Genomic DNA, 16720 nt, shown 5'->3' on the forward strand with positions numbered 1-16720 from the left:
TTTCAATTGCACCTCTCTTACTTTTTCAAAATTATTAATACATATGTCAAAAACAACAATCTAATTTTATTGTATGTTCTTTCTAAATAACCCAATAATCTATTTGGAATATATTACTGAAGGGGTTCAATTAAAATAATGAGCATTTTTGGAAGGTTGGGTTCAATTAGAGATATTTCAAATGGTTTTTTTTTCACTGTCCATTACACTTTGCTGGCTGGGGTAAGGGGGGTCACAAACACATACACAAACACGTATACACGTATGTACGCACAGAGTAGTATACAGCTTATAGCATTCATTAGCAACTCGCAAAATTCAAAATCAAAATTATTTTCGAAAATTGAGCATCGATGGTATCAAATTGATTTTTTCTGACCAGTGGTGATGGCACAATTAATTGCAATAATCAGTCCTTGGTCTAATCTTGTTTAGTATTGTGATGCTTAATAATTCGGATTTTCAATTTTGCGGTTCGTAAATTAATGTCTGGCTAATGTATAATTGGTTCGTCGTCGAATCGCCGCATCTAAATGCACCCAAAGAGCTCGTAAAATGATACGAATTATCCGTTTCGTTTATTCAAACTTCAGGCTTCAGGTCCGTTGTTTCGATTTCTACGGATTAACGCGTGTATTAACTATCGTATCGAAATTTTGATTAAAAAAATCATCACTGTCAATGTTTCACGTTTTAATGTTGTTGAAATCGTGCTATATCATATAGATTAATATTTGCGTCTTAAAATCTTGTTTCGCGCCATTTTTTCTACCCGCTGATGGAAAATCAACTGCACATCGGAAAAAATTACGTCTTTTGTTTGTCATTTCCAATAATACTGACGAAATGACAATAGCCACAAATACATGAAAAATGCATCTGAAAAATTAGTGAATTTTTATTTTAATGCATGCAAGTAATTCGACTAGAACCCGTTAAACATGAGTAAAAGAAACATGGCTTCGAGGTTAACTGGTATGTTTACGATTTATTCTAATTGACATTGTAACACCTTGATCAAAGAAATGCTTAATAATTGTTTATATTGAAACCCATTTCTCGTTTAGATACTAGTGATAGCTCTAGCGAAGATGAATCAGGAAATGAATATCATTCCAACAAGAGAAAATTTGATGACTCCTTCAATGATAGTTCTGATGATCAATCGTCTAAATTACCGCGTTTTAGTAATATATACACTATTTTTAAACACATTTGATATTTTCTCATGGTGCTTAAAGTAATTTGTTTTCAGATCGCTTCGATAACTATTATAATAAAGAAGTCAAAGAGGAAGATAAAGAAGATAAAGATGATAAAACAGGCTTTGAAACGCACAATATCACAAATTTTTATGACAAAACTGACTCTAATAGATCAGCTACTGAATCTGAAAAAGCATCAAGTTCCTATTACCATGAAAGTAGTGCAAGTGGTATGTAAAACTATTTTCATAGTAAATTGCTATGAAAAATAATAAAATAAAAAAAGTGATGATTATTCTATTTTTACAGGAAATAATAGCAGTATTTCTCATTCAAAATCAAGTTCTGTTTTGAACAAAAGCAACATAAATTTGAAAGATGTGCAAAATAAAAAGCCATCAACAGGTGGAAGTAGTATGGCTGAACGTTATATGAAAAAATTTGGTCATAAGGAAGGATTAGGTCTTGGTAAAGATTTGCAGGGTATATCAATTCCAGTATCAGCTTCTACCCAAAAAGGTCGTCGAGGTTTTGGTTTTACATTAGAAGATCTTGAGCAAGCTCATATTGAATTCAAACCTGAAGATGAAATTGTTAACGTACAGGAAGAAATTACATGGTTGTCAAATAAATATACAAAATTACCATCTGATGAAGAAATAAATAGTTGGAAAAGCAAAAGAAATATTGGTGTAAGAAAAGAAACCATAGATGGAGAAACAACATTTTGTGATGAACTTGTAGTTAAAGGTGTTATCAAATCAAAATCAGTTTTTGATAGACTTGACAAAAATGAAATGCGAGAAGCTAGAACAAGATCAAATCCTTTTGAAACCATTAGAGGATCTATTTTTCTTAATAGAGCTGCTGTAAAAATGGCTAACATGGACCGTGCTTGTAATTTTATATTTACACAGCCTGATAAGTATGATAGTTCCAATGAATTACTATACTTTGCAGACGTATGTGCAGGTCCGGGAGGGTTTAGTGAATATGTTTTGTGGAGAAAAAAATGGCGTGCTAAAGGCTTTGGTTTTACTCTTAAAGGTGATAATGATTTTAAGCTTCACGATTTTCATGCTGGTCCTCCAGAAACATTTCATCCTTTCTATGGTGTAAAAGATGATGGTGACGTTTACGATCCAGATAATCAACTTTCATTTAGAGATTTGATTATGAATCAAACAAAACATGAAGGAGTTCATTTTATGATGGCTGATGGAGGCTTTTCTGTAGAAGGACAAGAAAATATTCAAGAAATTCTTTCAAAACAATTATATCTTTGTCAATGTTTAGTTGCATTGATGATTGTACGTACAGGTGGACATTTTGTAACAAAATTGTTTGACTTATTTACTCCTTTCAGTGCTAGTCTTGTGTACATAGTATATAGATGTTTTAAAAAAATCAGTATATTTAAACCAAATACTTCTAGACCAGCTAACTCAGAAAGATATCTGATATGTCAAGGAAAGCTTCCATATATAAATCATATAATAGATTATTTATTCGAAAGTAATAAAATACTATGTAAAAATAATCATGCAAAAGATATCTTAGAACTAGTACCAACAGATATTTTGACTTCAGATTCAGATTTCTTTGAATACTTAAAAAATTCCAATGAAGTTTTAGGACAAAGACAAATTATTGGCTTGAAAAAAATTGCTGCTTACACAGAAGATAAAACTTTGCAAGAAATTCGACAGAAAGAAATGAGAGAAGAATGTTTAAAATACTGGAAAATACCTGATGAAGCAAGGAAGATACCACGTCAAACAGATGCATCATCTAAAGCCAAAGCAATTTTAGGAGGATCCCATGGTATTCTAAACAAAAATGCATTCAAAGACGCTATGAAGCTTGATAAAGAAAATATTTCAAATACAATTTTAATGAACGAAAACGATTGGTTGTGTACACCATGTTTCTCTGGAGAAGATGATTCCGGTATGACAGAGGACAAAACTGCAACATTTTTCTTAAGTATGGGAAGATCTCAAATATACAAGTATAATAAAGACTATTGGGAACTCATAAAAAATTTCAAAGTCGAACTGCCTCGTGATACTCTAGTTTATGCAGAAGCAGTTATGGAAATGAAAAAAGAAAGTCGAAGTATGACAAAAACTTATGGTTTCCATATATTAGATGCTTTTAATCTTGGTTCAGAAAATATTTCTCATGAATATTTTGATGAGAGGTATGGAATTTACGTACGTACGTGTGTGCGTAACATATTTATTACAAATGGCAAATAATTTATATTTTTATTGTTCTTTATATTTGTTTATATATATTATATTGTTATATTTTTACTTTCAGACTACGATTAATTCGATTATTCTGTGAATCTCTTTGGAAACCAGCAGATACATATTACGCTCGTGTTCGATTGAAAAATTGGATGAAAGTTGATTCCAAACTTCATGAAAAAATACCATTGAAACAGAGAATTATGAAAAATAATACACGAGTATTAGGATATTACCCGTCTTACTACCCTTATGAGAATGACAATGACGAACCATATTACTATGTTCCGCGAAGTATTGTTTTTTTCAAATTCATACAAGATCCATGGGCTTATCATTTCAGTAATTCAAATAAAAAATGGTATTTCTACAATAAAAAAAATAAGAAATCACATTGGGAAATTCCTGAAGACTCAAAAGCTAACTTTTGTCAAATTATACAGAATAGAGTAATTTGGATTTGGCCAAACAGTCAGTCTTTGACAATGAATGATTTCACTGAGCTTCTGGAGATGAAAAATGCACAAAAAAAGAAATAAGCACCAAGCTTTTAAAATTATATCCATAAAAATTATAACTTATCTTAGTTCATTTAAAATTAAAGTTCGAAAATTTCACAATAATTATTTAGTTAGACAATAAAGAAATTTTGTAAATATGTAAATTTATGCATAAAATTACATGTATAACTACATTACGTATCACTTAATAGAAATAGCTGTATGTACGAAAATATCAAAAGTTTTAAAAATAATTTTGAAATTGACATAATGTATTTTTTATTAAAGTAATTAATTTTTATCCATATCATTAGCTCCTATCATAAGAGGCTCTTCATTTCTGAAACCTTTCAAATTTATTAACGCGATAACAGCAAAATCATCTCAATCGATCAAATACAGATTGTTAAATACCTATTCCATTAGACTTGTTCTACATGGACACCCACATCGATGCCTAGTTAAATGACGTGAGAATCATGATGAATTATATTATTACGTTCCACAAAGTATTGCCTAAAAATTGATACAAAATTCAATAATTCAAATTGAAAATGGTATTTTTATATTAAAATACAAATAGATTAAAACATTTCTAAAGATTTGAAAATTAACTTTTTGTCAAAGTATACAGAATGGTTTTTATTTGCGCAAACATTCAGTCTTTGATAATAAATGATTTGTTTTAACGATGCATAAAAAGTAAAGAAACACCAAATTTTTAAAACATTTATAAAAATTACTTGTTTTTGTTCAACTCAAAATTAAATTTCTCAATAGTTTTTACTTATCTAAAATAATTTTATAAATAAATATATTTATGCATAAAACTGTATGTATATCTAGCTATATTTATGCATTCCTTTATAGAAATAGTTGTAATTACGAAAGGTATTAAGAATAAACTTGAAGTTGATACAAAGTATTTTTTGTTAAAATAATTAAACATTTATCCACAAAAGCAGCTCCTATGATCGATGATTCGTCATTTCCAATCTCTACTATTATTTGCTTAGCAATTTTCGCACCTCTTTCTGGCCTCTCATACAAAAATACATTTCTTGTATGCTCAATTATAGCTATAAAGGATCCATCTACATTTTAAAATATTTATTAACTAAAAGCTTTTAGATTATATTTTAATGTAGATTAAATTCATTTACCTGGTGAGGAAATACAAAATTTTTTATTTGTTTTGCTGGCCTCAACGTATCCAAAAGCAGGAAACGTGTTAACATGTTTTACATCCCAATCACCATCCTTAGACTCTTCAATTATCCACAGACAACCGTCATGATTATATCTTATGCAAACAGCTTGTGTGGAAACCTGTTTTTCACTGTATATTATATGATTACCAACATCAAGCATAATTATATGGGTAATACTATGAGTATTGAAATTGCATCTCTGAAGCAAATTTTGCACTCCACTCACATCGCAGTCTTCAAGTTGTTCTGAATTAAAACCAATAGTTGGTTGACCTTGGATATTTGTTACCAGTTGATCTGAACATAAATGCGATAGTCTAAAACATATTTATTTTGTAGTACTTTAAAAACGTAACTTTATAGCACATTTCAATATTAGTACAAGATAGTCATTCAAATCTCATATGGATATTTGCTACCAAGTGAAGCTTGAGTGAAGAAACCACATAAGTGTAAAATCATTTTCTAATACTAATATTGAAACGTGCTATTGTTGCTACACTATTATTATTATAATACCTTGCATGAATTTCAGCTGCTAACTCTTGATTTGGTAAATATTCACCCTCATCATTTCCTACTATCAATTCATTCCACATTAAACCACTTTCGTATTTTGATAACTCAACTTCCAAAGTATCATCATTCTGTTTCCATATTGTCAAGTCTGATTCTAATCTGTGAGTTGTTTGTCCATCCAACAAAGTCAGATCTCCAACTAAAATTGAAATACTTGTATGTGTGGTTTCTACTTTTGCTTTAACGTTGTCATATTTTTTTGGAATTTTGATATAAACTGTTATTGAATCTTTGTCTTGAGACCAACAATACCGAGGAATTTTTATTTCTCTATTATCAATTGTTGTGTTGTCGTTATTTTTTATTGGATTAACAGAATCAAAGTCAAATTTAATTTCATTTTGACTTGTTATATAGAAAAATGTTCCGGTTTTTTCAATGTATAAATTCTCAACAACTTTTGATACTTTAGCTGTTTGCTTTTGAACTAATTTGAGTGTTATACTTTTATCTTCAAAGTTAGTTTTATAATTATAAAACAAAAATATAAGTCTTGAAAATGTTTTTCCTTGATTCTTCTCTACTTTGTACAGAGCAACAATTATTTTTGAAGTTAGTTCTATCAATCTAGCATCTAATATTACAGTTTCATCAATTTCATCAATTAATAAAATATTGACACTTTTATCATTTTCTAGTTTCAGAAAAGTAAGGGCTCCATTTCCATCATTAATCACTGCAATATTTTTTGATGCAAAGCTAATAGATGAATTGTAAACTAATGCATTAGAATGAATCTTTTTGCTTGTATAAATTTTATCCAATGATCCATCAGAAGCATCATATCTCCAAATCGAACCATTATTGTCTATGAACCAACAAGTAGAATCAAATGGATTTTTAAATAAATTATTGTGAAAGGCAAATAGCCTTGCTTCTAATAAGGAAGCCTGATTTGCATTTGGCTCCAATTGTAAAATTTCTAAAAATTAAAAATATTTATCAATAATGTTATTTTTCTGTGTAACATTAATATATGAAAAGAGACAATTCTTCAGGTTAATCCTTACCGGCTTCCAATTTTTTCTCGTATTTTATCGGTACTTTTTCTGAACAAAATTGATACTTTTCAAAATCATGATTAAGAAGCTTTTTATCAACACACAAATCAACAGTAATAGCCATCTTATAAGTTTTACAAAATGGACAGTTCAATTTTATTTTATATATATTTATTGGCTTCGGTAGTTCGAGATTAAGATGAATGTTTTGTAAGCACAATATGGATCAGCTCCAACGTCCTTCCCTTGAACCACCATCACAGAGCTAAAAAAACTCAGCGGGAAATCAACGAAACTCGACCGAAAAAAATTATAGAAAAACTGCGCGTGGTTAACAAAGATAGCAAAATTATTTATAACTCCGCACAATTTCATTTTCATTGATAAAAAAATTATCAAAGTTGATCACTCACAGATCATCGATAACTGTAACTTTGTGGAGTTTTAACAAAGTTCTTAGAGAAATAAATTAATTCAATCGTTAGCAAAAATCACACGCAGTTTTTCTATCCAATCAAAATATTATTATAACTATTTATATAAATAATAAATATTATTTCTCACTATAGCCATATGGACCTGAAAGATCAGTCGGTAACATAGATCTATACACTTTTTAATAAGATTCCTACCACTTGTGGATGACCACTATCATTTACTAAGAAAGTGCGGGTGGACTACGAGATCGCCACACGTTTATCAGGCGACTATGTCAAATTTAAATTGAGGATTACTTTTTTGACGAACTGTACTCATATATAATGAGCTTGCGTTTCAAGAAAAACCTGCTAATCTGCTGAATTTAGAATTGTCCGAAAGAATAAGCAGGTCAGTGGACGGAGTGGAACTCTTATCGTTTGCAAGAAAAACTATCTTCCACGTATTCATTAATAATTGGAAAAACTCCGTTGTTATGTTTCAATTAAATGTTTTAATTTTATTCAATTATTTTAATTAATATCAATGTATACTTAGCGCAAGCCGTAAATTTTTCAATAACGGATTGCCGTTTAGGTTGTCATTTATTATAAATATATATTATGATTCGAAGTCGTAATAGTTATTAAAAAAATAATTACATACGTCAAAATTAATGAAGATATTGATTAGTAATTTCGTCATAATCATTAGGAATATAATAATAATGCTATAAAATTCTTCATCATTAACATGTTTATTATAAATAGGTATTTTATTTAAATTGTACATTTCTAAGAACCATTTCAATCATTGTATACATTGTATGAGTATGTAATATATGTATAATTTTATTATACATTTTATGGGTCAATATATAATTTTTCTGCAGTGTGAATTTTCTTTTCTTTTTGAACACTATGTTAAACAAAGTAGGAATATTTTCAAATTAATAGCCAGATATAAAAATAGTATTACAATGAAAGATTACAGTACTTTATAATACTGCTTAAGAAAGTAGCGATCTTTTGTAAATAAGGGTAATTGGGTATACTTATATATGGCATGAACAAATATAAAAGTATACAAGCAGTTTAACGTATCCCCCTCACTTAAATTTTTTATTAAATAAATTAGATGATTAATCTCAAGTTTTCAAAAACCGCAAAGCGATGCTTTTCATTCAAAATTTCTGCAAATGTAATCTGAAATAATCTATAGAAGAAAATTATATCAATGCCCAAAATCAGATCTTTAGAAGAATGGGCTATTTTGGAATATTTATAAATATAGTATAAATAGTTGCTGCTGTACCTTCTAAAAATCTGCAAAAGAGAGTTATTGGTATTTAGAGTGAAAATCTTAAATTTTATTAAATTCATTAACATGGTAGAAACGTTTGCATTCATATTTATAAGAAAAATATTATAAATACTTGTATTATTTTAGCCCAAAATGTAATAAATAGAATTTGAAGATACTATGTAAAGATAAAAAAAGATTAGATGAATTAAGATACTATGTAAAGACAAAAAAAGTATTACACTAACAATATTCAAACAAATAATTTTCAAAAATAACACTTAGCAGCTTTGGGTAGATCGCTACTTTTGTCCAACATACTGTTGTTCATAAAATAATGAAGGATGCTGCAGTTCCAACACTTTATAATACTATTGGTAACAATAGTAATTACAATAATGAAGATTTGAATAATAAATTAAATAAGATCTAAGCCATCAAATGATGCTTTATGTACAGTAATAACAAAGCTACTTATTGAAAAATAAATTATTTAATTTTATTAAACATTCAGATTGTTTTATTCTATTTTGTAAATAATTATCAAGTTTAGTATCATAAAAAAATCATCACATTGTTAATAAAAAATTTAATTAATAAATAGAATTAAAATCATGTAAAATCCTTTGTAAATTCAGCTCAAAGATTTTTCATATATCCAAGTGGAATTAAAGAATAGTTGGGCTTTGGTCGGGTAATGTGATTATATGTATATCATCTATGATAAAAAAATAATGTAGCTGCCCACAATAAACGCTGCCAAATCCATCGTGGAATACGACAAGGACCCAAACTAGTAACTGAACTAGCTATGTGCCTCATCCAATCCCAAAGGCCTCGAGGAGCATGGCCACCATTTACGTAAAGAACATATGTAAAGCCATCTTTGCATTTTCCTCTTATATAATAGTAATAAGGAAGAAAACTATGTAACCGAAAGTGACATCGCTGATAAAAACGTATTGCTGGAGTATTACTTGACAATACATGAAGAAAAACAGCTTTTACTGATGATCGCTCTGGGGCAGTGACATGGGCCAGTAGCTGTTCCAAAAGTAGTGAAGCTATACCATTTCGTCGGTAAGCTCTTCTTACTCCAAGACTAAGTATGTAACCAACTAGAGAATCAATACCAAATCTTGAGCATAGAATGCCACGGTCTTCCTTATTGAGTTTGGCATATGGTTTAATTTCTGCTACGATAAGGCCTATTATGACTCCGCCATAAACAGCAGCAAGAGCATAAAACCTTGATGAACTTGTAATATCTTCATACCATGAATAAGGATAATCTACAGTAAATAAGGAATTAAGTAACAATGAAAAGCAGGAAAAAGTTTAGATAGCTGTGCAAACTGATTTACCTATAGGAAACCAGTCTTGACAAAGAGCACGCACTTCCTCTAAGTCATCAGGACAGAGGAAGCGCAATTGAACCTCGCCTAAGATGCATAAAGGTACGGTAGCGGGTCCGCTATTTGAATCATCGTCGTTGTTATTGACAGCATTGTTGAAATGCGGCTCGTAACTGTTCGCTGGAAATGGTCTCGTTGTTGTGCTGCTATCATTGTCGGGAAGACTGGACGCGCAGAGAGGACAGTCGTCCAAGGGACATATGTCATCTTCATCCTCAGGTACGATGCTCTGGACTTCCTTCAGCTCTCGCCAGACTGTCTCGTAGCGGTCAAACGAGACGGCCGTCATCGCGACCCTCTTTTCGCATTTTCCTGATCATCTGGTCTCGATAGCGAGATACATCGAGAATTGTAGCATATGGCTTTTTTTGCTGCCTCTACCCACCTCATCAGAGTATTACGTTTTCTTTAATTTATGCTTTGTTGACATTATGAACAAAGCTACGATACATTTATTAGTAGTTAACTAATCTACTGAGCTCAGCAAATAAAATGACGGCAAGTGGAGTTTTGTTAGCTAGTACGAGGGATAATGCTGCATATGACTTTATTAGTATCCGTGGCTTATTTTATATTTCTGTATGTAACAAAAACTCTCACATTTAGCTTTTCTAACCTTACTATCAACGAAAGTCAATCAAAACACCAAAACCAACTCTACTCAGTACTCGTTTTCTCGTATAATCATATAACTATGTTAAGCTGAAATTGTGTATATTTCTTCTCTCGCAACATATAACCTCTACGTTAATTCACTTTAAGTAAAAAATGCTGTACATTATTGATACGTACGAAGGTTTATTTACAAAGTTTTAGTATACATACTCGTAAACATAGTAATAATAAAATGTTCACATTTGTAAGAAAGAATAATCAAATAACTTTTTTTGTCAAGGTTAAAATTTGAACTATCTACAACAAAAATCGTAAGGCGGCAATCGCATGAATGGACATGGAAAATTATTAGTATAGAGAAAAATTTTATTTTCTAAAGTATTGACAAAAAAGTTATTCTTTCAAGATCAAAATGGTGACAAATATGATGGTTTGTAAAAATATACCAATGAAATAAGTCAAATTGTAGCATAATTAAATGGTGCCTCCCAAAGTTGAAATTCAAATTAATTAAACCTGTCTTCAGATTGGCTTAGCAGCTTGAATTGTCCAACTCCAATGTTCAGGGGCAATTTTCAAGAGAGTAAAGAGTGCCAAACAAACGGGAGAATAAGTAATTATCGCGAAAAAATAAAATGCATTAACGGATATTCATGTTGCCTTTTATATTGTGTATATTAAAAAGCTTATTTGGTGCATCTATAAATAAATGAATGTTACATGCGCACAAATCTACTATAAATTTTATATATCCTGAGTTCTCAAGAGTTCATGTATTCTCATGGCGTAAAGTAGTGTGTGTTCGCAGTTTCATACTGACGGTCCTTGTCTAGCCCGTAGCTTCGTATTGGAACTTGTCGTAGAAAGGGGATCGGATGGTCATCGTTGTCTCCGACAGTCGAACCTCTACGGCGTGCCCAAGAGTTACTCATTCAGAGATAAAAACACATCGCTTTGCTAGTTATAAACGTCGACCAGATTTCACCGAGTCGGTGAATATCTCAATCATGTCAGAAGGAATCTACCGCCGTCGTCTCAAGTACCCGTAAAATAACATTATTTTTGCGAGGACCGCGACAAACATTACCAAGAAAGTAAAGGCCCTCGAGAAATCACGACTGTCAGTAGCATTGGAGAAAGGTGTCCCATTGTTTTTGATCTGTTTTTATACGAACTTTGGTTCTTTTGTTCGATGCTCTTCTCTCTCCTACCATATATGGGAAAAAAGCATCGATGAAATTTGAGATAGGTAAGCGTGAAAATCTCTCATGTGTTTTGCATACCTCAGGTGTTTCGTTACTTTTTTTGCCAACTCAGTCCTTTTTTTCGAGCTATGATTTCCTGTCCCTTCGTAACATTTCTCTTATTCTCTTTAATCTTATTCAAACATTTTTAGATATTCTTTTTATGTACCATCTACAATTTTACAAATTATCACATCATATTTTCTACCTTAAAAAAATTATTTTTTTTTATTCATGTTTTTTAGGTTCATAACCTAACATAAGCAAACATTCCTCGGGCGAACTTTTGCTACAGCAACTATATTGCAATAACACAAACTCTTCATCCTGCTGTCAATGAGCAGATTGTGGACTATAAATTGTGAAGCTGATTCAACGGCAAGAAATTAGTGTGTTGTATACACGTCTAAGTATACAACAAAAATAAGTTGAGCATGATGAAGAGTGCTTTACCAAAAAAAGAAAGCAAAATGCGTATAAGAGCATTTCCAGTAAGTTTATCATTATATTATTTAAGCATTTTACAATTTTTCTAATGAATAGTTTTATTAAACTGACAATTTCTACAACATAATTTATTCATCTCAATTGCAAAAGCATTATTATATTTTCATTGTTTTTATTTATTTGTAACTATTTTATTACAACAAAGAACAGTATTTAAATAAATTTGAAGGTTAAATATTCCATTACTATATCAAATCACCTTGGTAACAGTAACCTGAAGTTGCTGATATTCCAGTTTTATTTATGTAAATATTCAGTGAGAAATTATAAAAGTCATGCAAATAATCTTTTCCTATAAAATTACCAGTTTTTACATGGTAATTTTACGTAATTATTTTTGTTACAGTATTCTAAAATTTACATTTTGATTAATTATAAGTAAATAGTTTTCAACATTTTTTTTAACAATTATGATTTAATATTCACAGTTATTAAGGGAGTATCGAGAAATAAATAGTGAACAAAAAATAACAATGGAAACATGAAAGCAAAATTAAATCTATAATGAGTTACAATGACTACTCTGATCCTCTTCATAATAATTTTAGCAATTCATCACATACGAATTTGCAATTGGAATCATTTAAATCGTGTTCATCAAATTATTTGATAATTACTGATAGACTTGTAAGAATACATATTTTACACAATTTTAATTTAATTTACTAACTATATATAAAATATTTCAGACATCTATGGACGAAAGATATGTTGAAAATATATGGGCTCTTTTAAAAAATGCTATTCAAGAAATTCAAAAAAAAAACAATTCAAGTCTCAGTTTTGAGGAACTTTATCGAAATGCATATACTATGGTTCTTCATAAGTATGGCGAACGGCTCTATACAGGACTGAAAGAAGTAATTACACAACATCTTGTGAACAAAGTACGCAAAGATGTGCTTGACTCTTTACACAATAATTTTCTACAAACACTAAATCAAGCATGGAATGATCATCAGACATCCATGGTTATGATACGTGATATTCTTATGTACATGGACAGAGTTTATGTACAGCAAAACAATGTGGATAATGTATTCAATTTAGGACTGATTATATTTCGTGATCAAGTAAGTTTGTAAATTCATTGATAAATATGATGTGTAACTATATTCATATGATGCATTAAAATCTTTAGGTTGTCAGGTATGGATGTATAAGAGATCATTTACGCGAAACTTTATTAGGGATGGTTGCAAGAGAAAGAAAGGGCGAAATTGTAGATCGTATCGCAATAAAAAATGCTTGCCAAATGTTAATGTTATTAGGTATTAATAACCGTCAAGTATATGAAGAAGATTTTGAACGACCATTTTTACAACAAAGTGTAGAATTTTACAAAGTGAGTATTAAAAGAATTCAATTTCATAATTGTATTTTAATTTATGCTCAATTTTACATCATTCATTTTGTCTGCAGATGGAATCACAAAAGTTTTTAGCAGAAAATAGCGCATCCGTGTATATAAAACAAGTCGAAATACGTATTATCGAAGAGTCAGAAAGAGCTAAACACTACTTAGACGAATCTACAGAGCCACGAATAGTTGAAGTAGTGGAGGAAGAACTTATCAAAAAGAATATGAAAACTATTGTTGAAGTAAGACTATCGTTCTTTAATAAGAAATATTTAGGACGTGAATTTATTTTTAATTTATTATATTTACAGATGGAAAATAGTGGTGTTGTTCACATGCTTAGAAACTTGAAGACTGAAGATCTTGGTTGCATGTATAAATTATTCTCTCGTGTTACTGACGGCCTGAACACAGTTTGTAGTTGTGTATCACAGTATTTGAAAGAAAAAGGAAAAAAGTTAGTTCAGGAAGAACAGGATTCGGGTGCTAATGCTGTTCTATTTGTGCAAAACCTGCTAGATTTGAAGGATAGATTTGAGGGTTTTCTACATTATTCGTTTAGTAATGACAAGCATTTCAAACAAATGATTGCCTCTGATTTTGAATACTTTTTAAATCTAAATCAAAAGAGTCCAGAGTATCTTTCGTTATTTATTGATGATAAACTTAAAAAAGGCCTCAAGGGTGTAAGTTAAATATTTGTTTATTAATTTTTTTATGCGTTGTAATCCTAGTTGTTTCATCTAATTTTTTTATAACAGATGACAGAACAGGAATTGAAGGTATCTTGGATAAACCATGGTGTTTATTTAGATTTCTCCAAGAAAAAGATGTTTTTGAAAGATATTACAAACAACATTTGGCTAAACGGCTCTTATTGAATAAATCCGTGTCTGATGATAGTGAAAAAAACATGATATCCAAATTAAAGGTATGTAATATAGGAAATTATTTTAATAATATATCGCAAGGTTGAAGTAAAGCTTGGATGACAAAAATTTATTGTTTATTTAGACTGAGTGTGGCTTGTCAATTCACATCAAAATTGGAAGGCATGTTCAAAGACATTACTGTCAGTAATACAATAATGGAAGAATTCAAAGAACATACATTGGCTTGTGGAGTAAGTTTTATTTTAATGATTCAGTAATTTAAGATTGGGCATTCGAAAATAATTATTAATGATATTCATTATTAATTATATAAGAATTCATTGCTTTACATAAAAGTGTTAATTATATTACTATTTTAAGATGACGTTAAGTGGCGTTGATTTGAGTGTACGAGTTTTAACAACTGGATTTTGGCCAACTCAAACAGCAACGCCCAAATGCAGATATGCCTTCTGCACCACGTGATGCCTTTGATGCCTTTCGTCGTTTTTACCTTGGTAAACACAGCGGTCGCCAATTAACTCTGCAACCACAATTAGGTAGGAAAATTAAATAGTTAATTTAATATTTTCAATGCCTGCAAAAAGAAAAAATTTAAACATTGATCTAATTTAGGTTCAGCAGATTTAAATGCCATTTTCTATGGTCAACATAAACAGGGACGGTAGTTCAGATGGCCCATCGTCATCGACTGGGATGAGTTTAACTCGAAAGCATATTATCCAAGTGTCTACCTACCAAATGTGTATTCTCATGTTGTTCAATAACCGTGAAAGGTTGACGTATGAAGAGATCCAAAATGAAACTGATATCCCTGAAAGGGATTTGATTAGAGCATTGCAGTCTTTGGCAATGGCAAAGCAACACAAAGAGTATTGTTAAAAAATCCACGTACAAAAGAAATTGAGCCGTCTAATGTGTTTTGTGTTAATGATAGTTTACCAGCAAACTTCACAGGTAAATTTTTTAATATATTTCTTGATAAAAGCATTGATTTATATAATTACTTGCATACGTAATATTTTATTTTTAGAGTTAAGATACAAACAGTAGCTGCGAAAGGAGAGTGCGAACCGAAAGAAAAGAAACGAGAAATAAAGTTGACGAAGATCGAAAGCACGAGATAGAGGCTGCTATCGTTCGTATAATGAAAGCACGAAAACGAATGCCCGTAAGTATTTTCATTGTCATATTTGGTATGTGAAATTTTCCTATATTTAAATAGGTGTTTCACTTGAATTCCTTTTAGCATAACATCCTTGTGACTGAAGTGACTGATCAATACGAGCTCGATTTTTACCGTCGCCAGTTATTATTAAGAAACGTATAGAAGGTCTAATCGAAAGAGAGTATCTAGCGCGTACACCTGAAGATAGGTTTGTACTACTGCACATTTACATTTATTGTGAATCGTAAATTGCTGACGAATATTTTTTTTTGTTTACAGAAAAGTCTATACGTACGTTGCATAAATCTTTATGAAGAGGATTTGTACAAACATGTAAGTGAATACATACAAAAAATTAGATAAATGTTAGAAATAGCGTATTATTTTTATACAAAACTTCTATAAATATAGTTTTTGCATTACTCTATATTTTTTTTTCAGAAATACTATCGGGTTTTGGATATTAGTAACCCGCTTCTTCATAAAACGTTACTATAAGTTTTAAAATAAAAAAACACACTGTCAGTAAAATTGAAAACAAGAATTGGATTTGGGATCATTTCAACTTTATGAAATAAAAATTTTCTATAATCCTCGTTTACCCTTAAGATTATTTGAGATTGTATAGTGCGTTATTATAACTATATGTAGAATTAAGATAAGGTTTTGAAAAATGATTAAATTATTTCCTTTTTCAGATACAACTTTGTATATTTTCTTTTTAATTCTTAATGATTCAAATTTCTACAACTTTTAAAACCCCATTGATGTCGGTTGCACGTTAAAATAATAAATTATCGATATTCGCAATAAATTACGAATGATAAACTTTTACATTTGAATACCGATAAAGTATCATTTAAAAACTGCATTCATATTGACAAATTTGATATATTATGGAAATATGATTGAATTTAGTTTTTCAATCAAGATTATTCGATATTTATCTGTGGTTTAGATAAACAATTGTAAGAAAGCCATAAGTAATTCTTGTTACACATATTTTAGTTCGTTACAGATGTGATGATAGTTCAATGTTCAAATATTA

General features: G+C 30.2%; 4 protein-coding genes across 6 annotated transcripts; 2 read left to right on the top strand and 2 right to left on the bottom strand.

Annotated features, from left to right (window-relative positions):
- The first annotated feature begins 524 nt into the window (after positions 1 to 524).
- On the top strand, positions 525 to 4607 carry LOC131673756 (cap-specific mRNA (nucleoside-2'-O-)-methyltransferase 1). Of its 2 annotated transcripts, none has more exons than XM_058952013.1 (5): positions 525 to 975; positions 1068 to 1187; positions 1256 to 1435; positions 1515 to 3433; positions 3531 to 3704. In XM_058952013.1, exons 1-5 carry the CDS (start codon positions 942 to 944, stop codon positions 3555 to 3557), a joined length of 2280 nt encoding a protein of 759 aa, XP_058807996.1. In that variant the 5' UTR covers positions 525 to 941; the 3' UTR covers positions 3558 to 3704. The 2 variants fall into 2 exon arrangements, with proteins under 2 accessions (XP_058807996.1, XP_058807995.1); XM_058952012.1 differs by having other exon boundaries at positions 527 to 975; positions 1515 to 3408; positions 3531 to 4607.
- Positions 4608 to 4781: 174 nt separating this feature from the next.
- On the bottom strand, positions 4782 to 6986 carry LOC131673757 (nudC domain-containing protein 1). 2 transcript variants are annotated; one of them, XM_058952015.1, is made up of 5 exons: positions 6761 to 6986; positions 5691 to 6672; positions 5398 to 5488; positions 5124 to 5289; positions 4782 to 5054 (listed from the first exon to the last, which is right to left on the bottom strand). In XM_058952015.1, exons 1-5 carry the CDS (start codon positions 6873 to 6875, stop codon positions 4855 to 4857), a joined length of 1554 nt encoding a protein of 517 aa, XP_058807998.1. In that variant the 5' UTR covers positions 6876 to 6986; the 3' UTR covers positions 4782 to 4854. The 2 variants fall into 2 exon arrangements, with proteins under 2 accessions (XP_058807998.1, XP_058807997.1); XM_058952014.1 differs by having other exon boundaries at positions 5124 to 5488.
- A 948-nt stretch (positions 6987 to 7934) lies between these two features.
- LOC131673762 (N-alpha-acetyltransferase 60) lies at positions 7935 to 10864 on the bottom strand. Its single transcript, XM_058952029.1, has 2 exons — positions 9835 to 10864; positions 7935 to 9762 (listed from the first exon to the last, which is right to left on the bottom strand). The coding sequence occupies exons 1-2, from the start codon at positions 10172 to 10174 to the stop codon at positions 9185 to 9187; spliced, it is 918 nt and encodes a 305-aa protein (XP_058808012.1). The 5' UTR covers positions 10175 to 10864; the 3' UTR covers positions 7935 to 9184.
- Positions 10865 to 11315: 451 nt separating this feature from the next.
- On the top strand, positions 11316 to 16353 carry LOC131673766 (cullin-3). Its single transcript, XM_058952033.1, is given in 21 exon segments — positions 11316 to 11749; positions 11990 to 12235; positions 12941 to 13324; positions 13393 to 13596; positions 13674 to 13853; positions 13923 to 14301; positions 14373 to 14542; positions 14626 to 14637; positions 14639 to 14734; positions 14865 to 14945; positions 14947 to 15043; positions 15120 to 15162; positions 15164 to 15354; positions 15357 to 15437; positions 15440 to 15461; positions 15538 to 15578; positions 15581 to 15675; positions 15754 to 15784; positions 15787 to 15880; positions 15952 to 16005; positions 16114 to 16353. Coding segments are annotated over 19 exon segments (2283 nt in total). The 5' UTR covers positions 11316 to 11749; positions 11990 to 12178; the 3' UTR covers positions 15977 to 16005; positions 16114 to 16353.
- Positions 16354 to 16720: the final 367 nt, after the last annotated feature.

Source organism: Phymastichus coffea, unplaced genomic scaffold (genome assembly GCF_024137745.1).
Source record: "Phymastichus coffea isolate CEN01 unplaced genomic scaffold, Cenicafe_Pcof_1.1 PCOF00194, whole genome shotgun sequence".
NCBI lineage: Eukaryota > Metazoa > Arthropoda > Insecta > Hymenoptera > Eulophidae > Phymastichus > Phymastichus coffea.